Below are 15,988 nucleotides of genomic sequence, written 5' to 3'. Positions count from 1 at the left end.
CTCTGAAATCAATAGGGCCTTCTCATTGCTTTCACTGGAAGCAGGATCAAGCCCATTGCAGAGAAGCTTCTGGGTACCTGAGCTTTGGACTGTCAAAGCTACATTGCTTGCAAAGTTTATTCTGTCCACCTGCTCTGCCTTTCTGTTTAAACACAGTATGTGGGCTAGCCTGAAACTCTTTTTGCAGAAACATCTCTCTAGCCTAACCTGACTTACTAGATTTAATTTTCTGCGCTTCCCATCTCACTGACTTGTGGAGTAATTTTGCATTTTTCAGGATAAAAGAGATGGACAGGACCTTAAAATTCTGCGTTGCCAAAATACTGCTTGGATTCTTAGTTGCACTATGACCTTCAGACAGGGTATATTGCCTGATTTGGTCAATGAAGTTAATTGAGTTGTTGTAGTTGCTGCTGCACTTTTTGGCTTTTAATGGCCCAGAGAAACAGACAGCGTCTGTCAGACACTGAGTGGCACAAAGAAATTTGTGAACACTACTATTCTTCTTAAGCAGCACAGTTGAAGCTGGCAGCCTGAAACCCCTGAAATTTGGACTATTTTTTATCCCACAGCTGATTCTGACATTGTCCTCAGAAGCAGCTTCATTTAGGTTTCATTACATAGGCATATTAATGTTACAGCTGAAAAGCTTGCTCATGCATGATGGGACTGGAGGCTTGCAGGATGCTTTTATTGCACATACCCTGCTTAGGGCAGCCCTGCTACCGGTTATCAGATAGAGGGCTAGTTTTTGACTCCTACACTTAACTTCCAAGACAGAAATTTATCAGTATTGCTGCAAGAGGGAATTGGTACCTGTGCACTTCACGGCTTCTGGTACTCTACAGGTTTGGCATGTCATTAGGTGACCACACCAATCCCCAACTCTGGATGAACTTTCTGTCAGTGCAGTTCATATTCTGCCAGTTATGGGATGATTCCTCTTCTGTTGAGCAAAATTAGGCAGTGAAAGAGGTTTTCATGTTTTTGCTGATGCAGTCATAGTTGGACTAAATATACTGACTACTACTGCATCTGCAGTAAACATATTGCCTTCTTTCCCCATTAATACAAATGATAATACTTCTTTTTACCTCTTCTTACTTACTGTACTGTAAACATATAGCTCTAAAATACACAACTCAAACTACCTGGTTACACTGTTTCTCAAACAGTCAGGTAAGTGCTGCTGCTTTTTCTTAAGTGTGATGCGATGCTTGCAATTTCCTTGTATTACAGTACAGAACTGTGCCTCTCTGTAGGCCACCAACTGTTTGGAAGTAATTGTATAGATACTTTAGTACACAGGAAGAAATTGCTGATGGTTATGCATTGGGATTTACCTGCACTTCAAAAAAGGTGGTGCAGGTGCAAACTGACGACCATATTAAGCTGTCAAATGTATGTTCACCTGTTTTTACTAGCGTATGCATTTTAATGGGACAAATAAAGACTGCATTGACCCAGTATCTTTGTATTACATAGATTAATGCAAACTTTTATAATTTTCCTTTCATAAAAACATTGTTTCCGCAACAGTGGTGAAACTCAGCCAGCCAGCCTACTGCAGGCAAGTTTAATAAACATTATAACTTTATAAAGATTACTGTATGTCTTCTAAAAAACAGGAGCGTGCAGCATATGTAATGAGGATAAAAATATTTAGCAGAGACTGACCTTCATTTTAAGAATTTGTGAAGCCTGTAGGAATTAGCCAGTATAGAGATCAATAAAATACTTCATAAGAATACAGACAGCGTCTGCTATGAGATTCCTGGAAACTACCTCAAAGGCTGGCTGACCCTACTTTCCATACCACAAGTATCTATTTGTGGTTGCAGGATATGCTCTTTTAAGCATGCAATGTACTGAGCACCAAAGCATGCTTAGTATGTAAGTACATTACCAGGCATTCACGTTGGCAGCCAACTGAATGTCCTTTACGTAGCAGTATGTATACTCAGAAGCCATACAGCATATAGATTACCTTATGTGCGGAGCAACCCCAGAAACTGCTTTTCCATCACAGCATGTATATATACAGACAGAAGGCTGGAAATGAGCCAGACATTGTAAGAATCTCTGAAAGATTACAGTGCAATGAAGTTCAGCCTCTACAGTGCAGCCACCCACATGCACAGAAGTTGGGCTATGCGCACTTCCAGCGTGTACTGCCTTCCATCAAGAAAAGACTACTCTAGCTCATGTTTGTTCCCACTTCTTAATGGGACAGTTGAGTACCAGGCTGTTACTCGGAACATCATCTCATATGGTATCCCTAGGGCTGCCAAGGATGACTAAAATACTGGAAGTGAACAATGGGAGAGACTCAATAACCATCTTCCTTACTCCTGAGACTTGACAAAAGCAGGGCTGAGGCATGCAAAAGAACAGCATTTTAAACAGAAGGTCAGCTTCTATCATTTTGAGATTTGGTGCATAAGTTTCATGTAATTAAGTTTGTTTCTTGTGCAAAACACGTACAACCCAGATTATGCCACTGTAAACCTTCCCTACTTCACTATTCTTATGCCTTACCCTTAACTAGGACCTGAACTTCTGTGCCACAGGAAGTCTTAGCTCTCTTTGCTAAGATTACAAGTACAAATATCAGTGAATTAAGCTGCAAAATTCCACTGTAGCAAGAAGACCTTTGAGAACTAAATCTGAAGGCTGATATTCACATGGAATGTAATTCAGTCTGAAAATCTTCAGCAAGAATTAATTTAAATGTTATCATTTACTAAGTAGACACTGATGTTTCAAAAGCTATATAGGATGTTATTTCACAGGATTGTATTACCACATTGCAATTAATTTTTAAGAGGTTAGCAGGACCGTGGGAACAGTACGGTACTGAAGACTCCATAGACTGTCTGAAAACCAAGTATATGATGCTACTGTCTGCCAGCTGATTGGAAGTGAAGCTATCAAGTTTCAGCCCAGCTCCACATGTAACTGGTCCCTAAGCACCACACATTCAGATACTCTTGTTTACAATCTCATGAGGAAATTTTGAAGCTGAAGGGCTGGAAGTCCGGTAACTTCCTCAGGACAGGGTGGCAAGGTGTAAGAAGGAAAGCTTCAGCAGGAGAGCTCACACAGGTTTGTTCTATGACTTCACTCTCCAGGGCTGTCAGATTCAGCAATTTTTGTATGAATTATTTTGAAAAACAAATTCATATCCCCTTTTCATCACCACATGTATTTTCAAAAGGTATTTCTATGTTAAGAGTAGAAATGAGGCTCCAAGTATACTGGAACATAGCTCCAAATATCTGAAACTTTAGGTGAATTTTCAGTCACATAAATAATTTGATCTTAAGTTTTTGGGCAACCATATGAAAGATGATAAAACTAGAAATAACCGAAGCCTTACCTTCTTGTAGAGACTTCTCAGGTCTCTGTACTGCCACATACTATTGAGGACCTGAGATGCTGCTTTCACCACTTTCGGCGAATGCCTGTTACGCACATATGTCAAAAAGGAAGAGAGAGAAAGAAAGAGTGAGAAAGAGACTGTTAAGTACAAGACTCCATTCATCCCAATTTTCAAATGCATTGCTATGGATTTAAACCCTCATTTAAAATGTGTTTCAAATGTGCCACAATTGGCTGGTGTCTTGGAGGCCAATGTGTTTTTAAGCAAGGGCAATACATGTTATTTCTACAGTGCTAATTATTCAGTGAGGAGCAAAATGTGTGTTCCTCAGCACACTGAGAACAAGAATTCATCCTTAAAGCATAGTAGGAGGAATGGGAGAGGTAGCAACTGGCAAAATTGTTAAGTACCCAACTGGTATTATGTACATCTAAGATGTCCTGGCTACAACTTTTGGCACAAAGGACAAGAAATTAGAGCCAGAGTTTCTTTTTCTATAAGGTGCCAAAGTTTAACTCTTGACATCATGCTTAATGCATTAAATGCCTCTTAGCAGTGGCCAAAAGAAACACTCTGGGTGGGTGATGAGCACTGTTCTTGAAGTGCAGAGGTAAGATGCAGAAATACAGCTGTTTATAAAAAGTCAACACAAGTTTCATTTGGAATCCAAATTAGGACTTGCTTCTTGCTCACACTATTAGCCTTTAATGACAGCAATACAGTGTCATGTTGAAAACCATAACTTCACATGGGCCTTCTCTTCAGAAAGGTTTCAAAAGAATCTCTAAACTATTGTTACAATACGTTGGAGTCATACACTCCTCCTGGGATAAGTGACTTCAAAAAAAATCTAAACCCCCCCAAATTCAAAAACCAGGGAGTATTCAGCTCAGTGGAGAAAGGTCAAACAGAAAAGGACTAGGAAGATAACCCAGCTCATTGAGGAAGCAAACACTGTGCTGTACTAATAATACACTTAAAGCAGCAGAGCGCTAGAAAATCTTGCAAAGCTCTAAGTCTGCAGTGAGGATTGATGGGCAATCATTGAGATGACTCATATTTTACTCAGAAAAGGCACATAGACTGCAAAATCAAAGAGAAACCAGAAAACCAGAAGTTTATGTTAACTGGTTTGGGCAGGAAGTCTTCTCAGGGGTCAGGCTTTGGTGCGTCCTGTGACTTCTGAGAGGACCACTGGTAGACTGGCACTCAAGCTGGTCAAGCAATGTTCATGACACAACTCATTCACACAACAGTGTTTTCCTAGGAATTTATTTGGTGACTTTTTTTCCTCCCCTTTTTATCAATTTCTCAGACAGAGTACAGCAGTAGGTGGGTAACTGGGGAATAAACAGGAATTTGATAAACCCTTTCAAAAAAATTATTTTTATTACACTCCCAGCTGTGCTGGCTCATGGGGTGCTGGTAGCATGGAGCAACTAGGAAAATAACTGTGCCAATCATACTGTGAGTACTGAGGAGAAACAGGAACTGTAAGAAGCCAATATGGGCTTGGCCAGTATGACCTTATGAACACCAGTTCCCTCATGCTGTTATACAGGGGAAGTGCTCAAGCCCTGGGAATGTTCCAAAAGCTAGTGGGGCCAGCCCCACACTCCTGGCACTGATATATACAAGGATGCATCCAGTCTAGTACCGTGCACTTGTAGAATCAGCTGCTTCATACTGGACAAGATAAATTCATACTGAAGTGTTTTACTATAATGCCAGAATTTCCTATCAGTCCAACAAACAGCAATTCTGATTTTTGAACAATGGATTACCTGTGAGAAACCAAACCAAAGCAATAGTGCATGATACTAACATTTGTGAAAGCTGGGAAATGGAACGTTTGATCAAGATAGGCATTTGTAGCACTGTGAGTTGACAGGTTTTCTTGTTCTAGAGCTGTGTTAACATGTAACAGTAATAACACAGGACTGCAACTCAGAAGTACTTGAGAGGAAGGATACCTATCATCACTTAGGAAGGCATTTTGGAATTAGTCAACACTATCTGGGCTAAATACTTTCATTCAGCACTGATACAGCTTTCACAGTTATGAGGGATACTTAGGGAATTATACCTCTGGATCCCCTAAAACTTTGAAAAGTCAAGACTTAATGAGTATTAATAATCTCTACCAGACAATGAACAGGAATGCAAATGCATTATTATGAGAAAAGACACATTCAACTTCAGTAAAATGGATATTAACCTGTTTGCAATAGTGCTACATCTGATCTACAAAATGTAAAACAAAGTTTTAAATACATTTAATAATAAAAAAAAATGCAAGTAGAAACAAATTGGCACAACTGGTATCACATACTTTGTTACACTACTACTTTTTACCCCTTACAATTAGAATGTAATAATGTTTCAGTAATGAACTTGGTATGAAAAGGGTGACAACAGAGGAAAAGAAATGTGACTGCATTATCTTGGCAACGTTCAATCACATAGGCGAACAGAAGTTCTCATACCAAATGTAGGGTGCATAAATCTTTCCTTCAGGGTGTTGCCTGGCTTTGTGAGGCTCTTTTAGAACTCTACTGCTGCAACAGGCTGTGGGATGACAGCTTCAAGTAGGTGGACTGATGGGTTTTGTACACTACTGTGAAGGCTTTTTGTTTTCAAACTGCCATAGTCCTACTGCACTATACTTCTGCAGGCTGACAAATAGGAGAACCAGGCTGTTTTAGGCAAAAGAAGGATAAAGGGTGAACTCTTATATGCAGGCTGCATACACAGGAAAACAGACAAGATGAAACCATACCTTCTCTGACAATATCATTGTCACATGTAAGATTTGTGCATGTTTTGGCGCCTCACAAAGTAGCCTGTAGGTATCCTAATGCTCTCTCAGAAGAAAGGTGTTAGGAAAATCACTGAATCCATTTCTGCACTATGCCCCACCTTATGAGCAGGCTGGTGGCCCAGAAAAGGGTGGTGTGAAAACGGACAGTGATTTTGTATTCTTCACTCCCAGAGCAAGAGAAGCGGTAACAGAACTGTGGTAAGGTCCTTTCACAGGATCCCTCCACCTGCATGTTACACCTTCTGTGGGGTGCAATCCAACAGCTTTGGTCTCTAATGCTGTTCAGGATCTTCTGCCCAGAGGCAGTAGTTACTGTAGATAATTACTCCTCCTTAAACTGCACAGGCAGTGCACTCCACACACTACCGATGGTACGTCAAAAATAAACCACAGCAGAGACCTCTGCTATTGGTATTGTCTGTTTCTTGTCACCTTTCTTACTGGGCACACGATTTCTGATGAAACTAAAGAATTCAGCTCATGATTGCATAGAGGAGGCAAACACATTCAGGACTAGTAATAACTACTGGAGATGTTAAAAAAGTGCAAGGGGATTTGCAAAACATACTTGTCTCCTTTACTCTTAGATATGCCAACCAGTTTCTCAATGCCGCCTGCGTCTCGTAAGGCCTTGGCATTCTCCATGTTTTTAGTGATGACTTCATGCAGAGTGCAGCAAATGGCAGTAACGGTGTCATCAGACATGGCCTTGCTTGCTGAGCTGTTGCTGTTGTTAGCGCCTGGCAGTCGGTGGACCAGATCCCTCATGGCATACTTGCCTTTGTTGAAAGAAAATGAAGGGAGAATTCAGAAGATACAGCAATAAAGGGTGACGGAGAAGAAGTATAGGGAAAACATGCGAGACTATTAGCACCACTTCCATCATTGCATGTAATCTAATTGGCTACTGAATCTATTTGGAATGAGCCACATTTATACAATGGCATGGTCAATCATTTCACATTAGGGACTCCTAATATTTCCATAACACATCAGTTGGAGACTTTGGATATGGCTACATCATGCCATATGATGACAGAAATGAAATGATAACAGAAAAACCCAAGTATATATATAAAGATAACCTTAATATCACAACTTACAGAACTTGTCAAGTTCTCATCTCCCATCGCACAACTCGTTATGGTACATAAAATGTGCATCAGTTGTTAAAAACACTACAGCAAATGCAAAGCCAATGACATTGTTATTCGTGAAAAAATCTTCTCTGAAGGACCAGTTTCACTGTACAAGGTTAATTCTATACTACATGCACTAATTTAATTAGGTTTATTAATGTTTCTTAGACTTTATTGCTCATTAGAGGACACCCTCTTTTCCACACATGCTTAGTTGTATGCTTGGTACCGACAAGAAAAGGGAGCTGTTCTGAGATCTATTCCTGTCTGATGTTTAGTAAGGAGTTACAATAACCTCCAGAACTTAAAATCTCCTAAAATAAAAAGGGAAAACGAATTTTTAAAATGGTCACATTGAACTGAAGACTTGAAAAAGAAATTCTATTGATTACAGTTGGCCTCGATGGCCTTAAAGGTCTTTTCCAACACGATTCCATGATTCTATGACAATTATAACTTTTTCATGTTTACATGAACAAAGGATTTTTTTCGCAAAATTGCACCTGAAAGTCATGTGGTGCTTGTGAAAATAACACAAGAGCAGCTTCTGAGAATATATATATATACATGTAGTATCTCTGTAAATATATAAATGTAAATATATAAATGTAGAGCAGGGTTAGCACTGGCACAGCTATAAGAGAAGCTTCACACCAATTCTATAGGGTCACTATTACATTAAAATAATTTCTTAGCCCTTCAGTGTGATGAAGACAAGATCAGAGAGGGCAAGGACCTGATAAAGTTGTTGCTGAGGTCAGTAAAACAACTTTGAATCACCTTCAGTGCAGCTGTGCTAGGAATTTGCATACAGCAATCACCATGAGTGTATCATGCAGGATGAAAAAGACAGGAAAACTGGGAAAAATAAACGTAATTAGTAATCTAATCTACATCACATTTTATGAACGAAATAACCAGGTGTGATCATTGTATAGAATATGATAATTTAATCAGATCTTTTTGATAACTTAAAAAAGTTCTGATCAATTAGTATTTATGAGTACTTATTAAAAATTTTACTTCTGAATTCATAAATCCAGTTGTTTGTCCATATATGAAAGCAGAGGTAAGAGGAAAATCACATCTTTTAATTATCAGAGGTTAAATTATTTTTATTTCTCACAATTTTGCCTGCTGTGGCAGAAATATAGTCAGTCATTTGGAACAGAATATTTTTAATACAGGTAAAAACTAAAATCTCTGTACTGAAATGTTAGAGGTTATGAAGAGATTTTGTGGTAATGTGAAGTCTTAGAGACAACTCACTTTATATCATGAAAAAACATTCCTGGTTATAAAAAGCATAACTTTACCAACAAAATGTGTGCAGTAGGCTTTGAATCTTAATGGTGTGCTGCAATATAGATACAAACCTTTTCCTCATTCTTTTTTATTTCTTTGCACTTCATATTTAATTGGTTGTTTGCATTATTAGCTTTTCAGCAATATTATTCATATTAGATGTAGTACAGATATTAACACCACTCTCTTTCAGAAATGGTTTGAGCAAACTGAATATGTTTTTCCCCTACACCTGCCTGAAACACTGAACAGCCTGAAATGCTAGGTACATCTGCATCTGTTTTACGTAACATGATTACATTAATAGTCCCTTATCACTTACAGTGATTAGTTCAGTCAGTAGCATATAGCAAACCAAGCATGTGTATGAAAAAAAAATAAAATAAACCATGATTTGCTGTACCTTTTACTCTCCTGATGCAGTGTCTGCCATGGGTCAGGAATAAGTAGACAAATCACATCAGTGAGACTTTCTGCTTTACTCTGTACACACATCCAGAACAAATCAATGTTCCTTTTTCCTTTTGTACCTCACTTAAGGTGCAACAGAGCGTCTCACGATCTCAGTCCTCTGGTGGAACCAGATTACTACGATCATTCCATTAGCAGTCAAAGACTGTCTCCCTTAGCACTGTGTATAAGGAAATTTGGATGGATGCCCTAAGCAGTTTTCCTGGAACTGGCCTAGTATTCCAGGCAGTAGTATTGATACCAGTACACAGGCCTAGACACACAGGATGCTTCTTAGAATAAACAAAGGCTTTGAGGTATCAGGAAAAGCTCAGCAGGAAAACTAAAATAAATACAATCAAGCATGGTATAGGCATTCTGGACATGTTACTGCTCAACAGTTCTAACATTTCTGGGGTGCACACTCTTAAGTCAGGCATAAGAAGATCAAATCAGAACTAGACACATCAAAACACTAAACCACACATTTTATAGATGTGTTACAGTGGGTCAGTACAGCACCCCTTATTCTGAGTGGCTGTAGTAATTCCAGGTCAATAATACTATTCAATTCTTAACAGTTCCATATTTAAACTAAAATATATTCTGAATGGTTTTGGTTTTGTTTCTCAGAACTGCATCAAATTTAGCCTTTGGATAGAAAGTGCTGGAAGGCTCACAGCGCACATTTTGCAGACCTATAATCTAGTCAGTGTATAGCAGCTGTGGCAGCTGTGCAAGCTGGTATCCGGTTTGCATACACCCTGATCAGAACCTGTAATGACAATGCCAGGCCCCTAGTTCTGCCAGGTGCTGCCTGTGAAGGAGACCCGCTTCCTCCTCCCTGCCCTGTCCCTGAGGTGTAGCAGAAGCCAGAACTGCCACCTCCAACAGAGCTGCTCACACATGCAGCTGAAGCAGCTGACTGCGAAGACTGGCACCACAGCTCAAACTGACCTTCAGAGGTTCACCAGAACAAGGGGGCACACCAGCTGGAAGAAGATGGAAGTGGCTGGGCTATGGAGTCAATCTAAGCTGCTGTTTACATGATCATCAAATCTGTTAACAAGTGTAACTGTTAACATATTTTCTGTGGTTTTATTACTTTGAACTCTTTGCTAGAGATCTGAAAATGTATCTGGGATGAGAAAAAACCCTGCCTTAGCCATAAGAAATTGTGCCATTAATTTAATTCCAACCATACGAAATTATATTGAAAAAGCAGTAAACTTGCTTTAATATAGAGTTAAGTCATGAAAGTTAAAAGTTGAGTACTATTCTTTATACAGCAGAAAACATTCCACAGTAACTTGCTTGCATTCTAAATGTGCTTTCTAAACTCATACATAAAATCAGTCAACAAAATACAAGTACTACAGTCACAGGAAAAAAAATAAATCAGTTATTAGTTAACTTCTCTTATCTCAGTTATGTTCCCCCTGCTTTATGACAGGCATGAAGGAAAGAAGACTCATGTTGTCCAGCATTAGCTACAGAAGAAATCCTCCCCTATTTTGGAGTGGTGTAAATACCAAGTAATGCAAATGAAATCACAGCTACTGCCACATCAGCCCAACACAGCTGACAAAACATGCGATCCTTGACTTTTGCATTAGTGCATGTTACAACCTTCAGAGCATGTGCCATTAGAGTTACTTTTTCAATGTTAAAAACCTCTTCTAAAAGCAGACTGAAATGTGTAATGGAAATTAGCCTTGTAATGTCAGCAAAGTTTCATGTAACACTACTAGTAGGAAGGCTGGGGAATTCAGCTTGCAGTTTAAGAAGCCTCCCTGAGCTGAAGAAGTGAGAATTGATGAGGGTCCTAGGAAGAGAGGAGGATATGCATGAGAATGATATTTAAAACAAACAGCATTATTAATTTTCATTACAGTTCATACAGAACAGATTTATCCACAAAACCCTGAGTTTTTATTTGAGCAAAATTGCACATTACAAGACCCCAAAGTGATTAAGATGTCTTTAAAGAGGATTTATATAATACGATTAAATATAACCAGCTTGACAGGGAAAAAAGAAATCATATTTATTTGTTCAATTTCACTCATAAAGGAAGGCAAAAAGACTACAGAGCCATAATTTGGGGGCAGCATCACAGGAAAGGGGGTGTCCTGCAGGTGCTTTGGACAACATTTTTCTGACACTATAAAGTTATAAGGCGGGACTTCTACCACTTTTATATTGAGAGCAGGATTTATCCATCACAATACACTAAATCTTTCAATAAAAGATGATAATGTTTGCTTCCTAAACATTTCAACAATGTAGAGTTAACATCCTTCCCATGATAAAATCTCATTAGCACCTTAGTACGTGCTTTTGTTTCTTAATTCAGGAAACTTTTTCCTTCATAGGATCAAACTGATAGCTCTGCTAAGAAAGATTCAGAGCAAACCAGCACATTTAAGAGGAGCAAAATCACCACAGATAAGGTTCTACTTCCGGAAATATTTCCCTGCTATTGCCTGGAGACAAATTCACTGCTGATGTAACCCCATCGACTTCATTTCCATTTCCACTCATCTCTGAAAAATGACTTTGACACATTGGCACATTTATTAAATAGTTGTGACATGGCTCCTAGTTTGAAAGAACAAGATGGAGAAAATTAACCTATTGAGAACACAAGAAACCTTCAACAGCTATTAATTTAAACCCTGTCCTAAAGGTAGAGCTTGCTCTAATAAACGTTATGCATCACCATTTTTTCCCCCTCAAAGATAATCATTAATTCACATCAAGTAGCTAGATAATATAAAACCAGCAAAATCACACTACATTTTACTGTGATGTTACAGAAACTCTGTTCCAGAACTACTGGTGTCTGTATGTCACAATGCATGTGAATTTTGTTCTCTTCATTCTAACATGTGTGCTCCACTTAAATTTCCAGACATGTGGCTCTGTACATTTTTATCATCCTTGTGCTTTTAATACCATTCAATTTCAGTATTTCAAAACCTTTATGGAAAGAATATAACTGGGAAAACTTTTATTATTACTTTCAATCATTACTTACTAAATGTGCCCAAATTGTCTATTTAATTCAGATGGAACAAATTTTGATCATGAGTCAGTGTATTCAACGGATAGTCTAATAAATTAGAGTGTATTCATCACGATAGCCATGGCGGAAATACCACTACTGTATCTGATAGATAATTCATTTGTGCACCATGCTTTCTCTTGTCAGATGCTGTTGTTCTAAGGTGCAACTGGTAATCAGTGTTGGCACTGTGTTTGCACCTGAAAGTGCCCCTCAGGATCCAGCTGCTGCTGTTCCAGAGGAATCCTGTCCCTTCTCTGAACACAGAACATCTAGTACATACTGTGGTGTAGGATGGGGTGTAAGAGCCCACAAAAAATGATTATGCTTGTACAGTACACTGCAAACTCTGGAGTTGGACTGCTGAGACTACCTAGATAAGGTATTTTGTAGGCATTAAAGCAGCAGTGAAACCTATGTGATTTAAAAGGGTAAAGGTTTGCTACTTTCCACAGGGAGATTTTCCTCTGCTACTGAAACACTCAAGGAGAAAAAGTGCCCTGAATTTTAAAGGTGAAATACGTTAAGAGGTAAGAAATACTGTCAGGTCTTGGTGCCAAACATGTGTAGTTATTTGTGGGATAGAGGAGGAAGCAAACCTAAGAATATGAAGCAGGATAATGCCAGAGCTGCTGGGCAAGCAGCAAAGGCTGCAGATGGAAGGAGACAAACTTGCATTTTTGAAAGCAAAGGCTGCAGCACTGAGGTTGAGAAACACTTGTCCCTGTATGACTACTCCTCAGACTTTAGGGAGCACTAGGAAATGTTTGGTGAATCAAGACCAAGAAATAACCTAACTGATGTGGCAATGTTGGTTTACAAAGGAAGACCCCTATTTCAGAAGCTAGAGCAGCACAAGCTTTAAGTAAGTCATTAGCCACCACAAGGTTTAACGCCCTCTTGTTCAATGATGAATGACCTGACTTTCAGACAGGCTTTCCACTAACCACTGAGCCAGTGATTTTGCTATTCACGCTGCTCCATAATACATAGTCTCTAGCATTGCCAGCTGCAGAGTACATTGCATGTGAGGGAACTGTAAGTCACAATACTTTGTCTTTCCTTTAGCTTCTGGTTTGACGTGAATTAAGGTGTTAACAAGAGCAGATTTCTGAGAGTCAAAGGCAATGGCTACTGTCAAACCCACACAGCTTGACCGGTGCTAGCTAGTGGTCTGTGATGTTGCTCATCACAATAGACCACTATGCATGAAGTAGTGTTGGAAGATGAAAGTGGTAAAAAACCGGAGTGGACCGAAAAGCATGTGCCCCAAAAGCAAGGGAATTACCACTTCAACAAGTGTCGGAGAACAGAGGATTTTGGCACAGTTTGGAACTTAGGTGCAAAAGGAAAAATGAAACCATTTTTAGGCATGTAGGGTGTAACTCGTGTCTCTAAATGCAAGGGCTAATAAAGTTTGAAATCCTCTTGGATACTTGAGGTATCTGCACAGTTAGTAGGCCTGTGAAAGATACACAGCCTGATGGAAAAACAGATGGAGACAAAATAGGATATCCTATACATTTTAATGTTTAATGCTTACCTATAGGCACCTAAATCTCATTCTCAGTGTTTGGCCAAAAATGTTTTTCCGTATGCAAGTCCTTTAACGTCTTACGTTCGGGATGTGCACAGATGTTTGTGCATACCTGTGGCACTTGAAGATAAATGCATATGAAGACATTTCACTACATAGTGTTCATGAACTATAGTACTGCGACTATCCCTATTAAAAAATATTATCACCTCAGCTCAAACATTTGTAAGAGAATGAGTGATGAGTTAATGAACTGGTTTGAACAAGCACCTCAAAACTCATGGGCTGGAGCCACTGCTGTAGCAGCTTCTCATTAAGCCTAGCTTGCCAATTAAGTTGGGATAATGAGTGCTTTGAGCTAGAGAACAATGCTGAGTTTCACCTCCTTGAAGGTTTATTTGAACTTAAATTTTAAGACTCTGCGGAAACAAATTATTTTTGGAGAAGACAGAAAGAATGAAAACCATTACACACACATGCCCTCCTGCGCCCCCAAACACTGAGATGCACTTTGGTCATGGCTGCTGAGACAGAACATAAGATCAGGTGGAGGTCTCAGATTCCCTTTTTCCCTCAGAAAAATGACACACACTTATTACTTTTACACTACCTCCGATGGCTGGCAGCAAGATTTCAAGATATAAGATTGGTATTCTGTATGGACCATGACAAAGAGCAACGGTATCTTCCCTGACGCATTGTACGTGATGTGCCATTCAGTGGTTTTCTTTTTTGAAAATCTTTTTTTATTGAGAATAAATTCAGCCACAGGTAGTGTAGCACATAAAGCTCTACAGGGTGCAGCAATAGTTATCTTTTACAGTTTCAGGGAAGATACCCTCAAACTTTCATAGAATGATGAAAGTATGTGAACTACCAATATCTTTGTTGACAATGTCAATTGAGATTTGCTTGTAAAAGAATCAAGTATCTGAAAGGGTAACTGATATAGAAGCTTTCATCTTTTTAAAAAGATTAAAGATGCTGGTTTTATATTTTGCAAGAAAATGGTATAGCATGAGGAGAACCAGGACTCACAAAGGGCACAGTCATAACAAGGATGGAAGAGCAGTATGTACAGAAGTTAGCAGCACTGGACAAAAGAGAATCATTTTGCTATTTTCAGTCTGAACATGCCATGGGAAATCACAACTGGGTGCAATGCAATCACCACTTTTCAGCAAATTGCTTTTCGCAGATCCATGATCCTTCATAGATTTTCTTTCCTGCAGCAGCATTTTAACCCAGCCACCTTCTTCCTTCAGATTCTCTGCTTCTAGAAACATAACTTCTCCATTTGATGTATTTCCTGCCTCCCTCTGGCTGATCATTTTTCTTGCTTTCAACTTACCTTTTCAGGGTTGCCCCTGCTCCCCTCTATTACATGACTGATATTTTTCCTTCCTTCAGCTGTACACCCTCAGCTCCTTGGATCTTAACTGCTTTAAGCTTTGATGCTCCTTTGCCACCACTTATGTATCTGATATTTAAGCATGTGCCTCTGCATCTGCCTTGTCTGCCAACCTTTTCCATTCTCTCCTCATACTGGTTTAAACACATTCAGTTTGATGCTCAGCTAGATCCTGTTTTTGTTACAACCCTGCATGCCCATGACCCACCCCCCAACTCCTGCCCTTTACTTTTCTGAACTAAAGGAAATTTTAACTAGCTTACAAGCATAGGTTTTAGACTTGAAAATACCAGTGTGTTTAAAAGCTATTGCGCTTATACTACTCTTGTTATCTCTCTTGTATATCTCAGTTCCATAGACAACTACCTATTTAATCTACTGTTATTTCCAATAGCGATTTTCCTCCCATCTCAATGGAATACCTTCATATTCTGTATTTCCCTCACATAGCAAGACTGCGGATATTCAGGCTTTATATTAGCAGTTGTCTTAAAACCTAGAGATTACAGAACTTCCAAGGCTCTTTAGCTGGCCATAACCTGCTTATTCATACAGCCTATCAGTCCCAACATGTGCTTTAAAGGCTAGATCCCTCTGCCCTTTGCTTGCAGAAGCAATTCAGCTGGCTGCACCGAAGCTAATGCCAACACCAGAGCAGTGTATGAAGACTGTGCTGTACATCTCCACTTCCTTCACCTTTGCAGCTTCTTTCTGGCGTTGCCATGGGATGCATGCTGCCACTGAGAAGTGGATTTCTGGAGAAACTTAAGTCTCCTTTGGGGTAGTAGATGTTTGCAGCAGAACAGCTAAAAATCTAGTACAGAAACAGATTTATGGGTAACGTGGCCAAATGGAATTTCTGTTTTTCAACAGCAC

The 15,988-nt window shown here is 39.3% G+C and overlaps 1 protein-coding gene across 4 annotated transcripts in view; it reads right to left on the bottom strand.

Annotated features, from left to right (window-relative positions):
* The window catches only part of CTNND2 (catenin delta 2), a 645,018-nt gene that overhangs the window by 31,684 nt on the left and 597,346 nt on the right, over nt 1-15,988 (bottom strand). For all 4 annotated transcript variants that reach the window (XM_057428749.1, XM_057428750.1, XM_057428752.1 and 1 more), the window contains 2 exons: nt 6,772-6,982; nt 3,380-3,464 (listed from right to left, as the gene is read on the bottom strand). In XM_057428749.1, the coding sequence (XP_057284732.1) occupies nt 3,380-3,464; nt 6,772-6,982 (296 nt within the window). The remainder of the gene's footprint in view (nt 1-3,379; nt 3,465-6,771; nt 6,983-15,988) is intronic.

This window comes from Pezoporus wallicus, unplaced genomic scaffold (genome assembly GCF_028554395.1).
Source record: "Pezoporus wallicus isolate ANWC-B61680 ecotype Strahan unplaced genomic scaffold, APGP_CSIRO_Pwel_v1 contig_6658, whole genome shotgun sequence".
NCBI lineage: Eukaryota > Metazoa > Chordata > Aves > Psittaciformes > Psittacidae > Pezoporus > Pezoporus wallicus.
The sequence above is the reverse complement of the archived record's forward strand: the minus strand, read 5'-3'. Positions and strand labels throughout refer to the sequence as shown.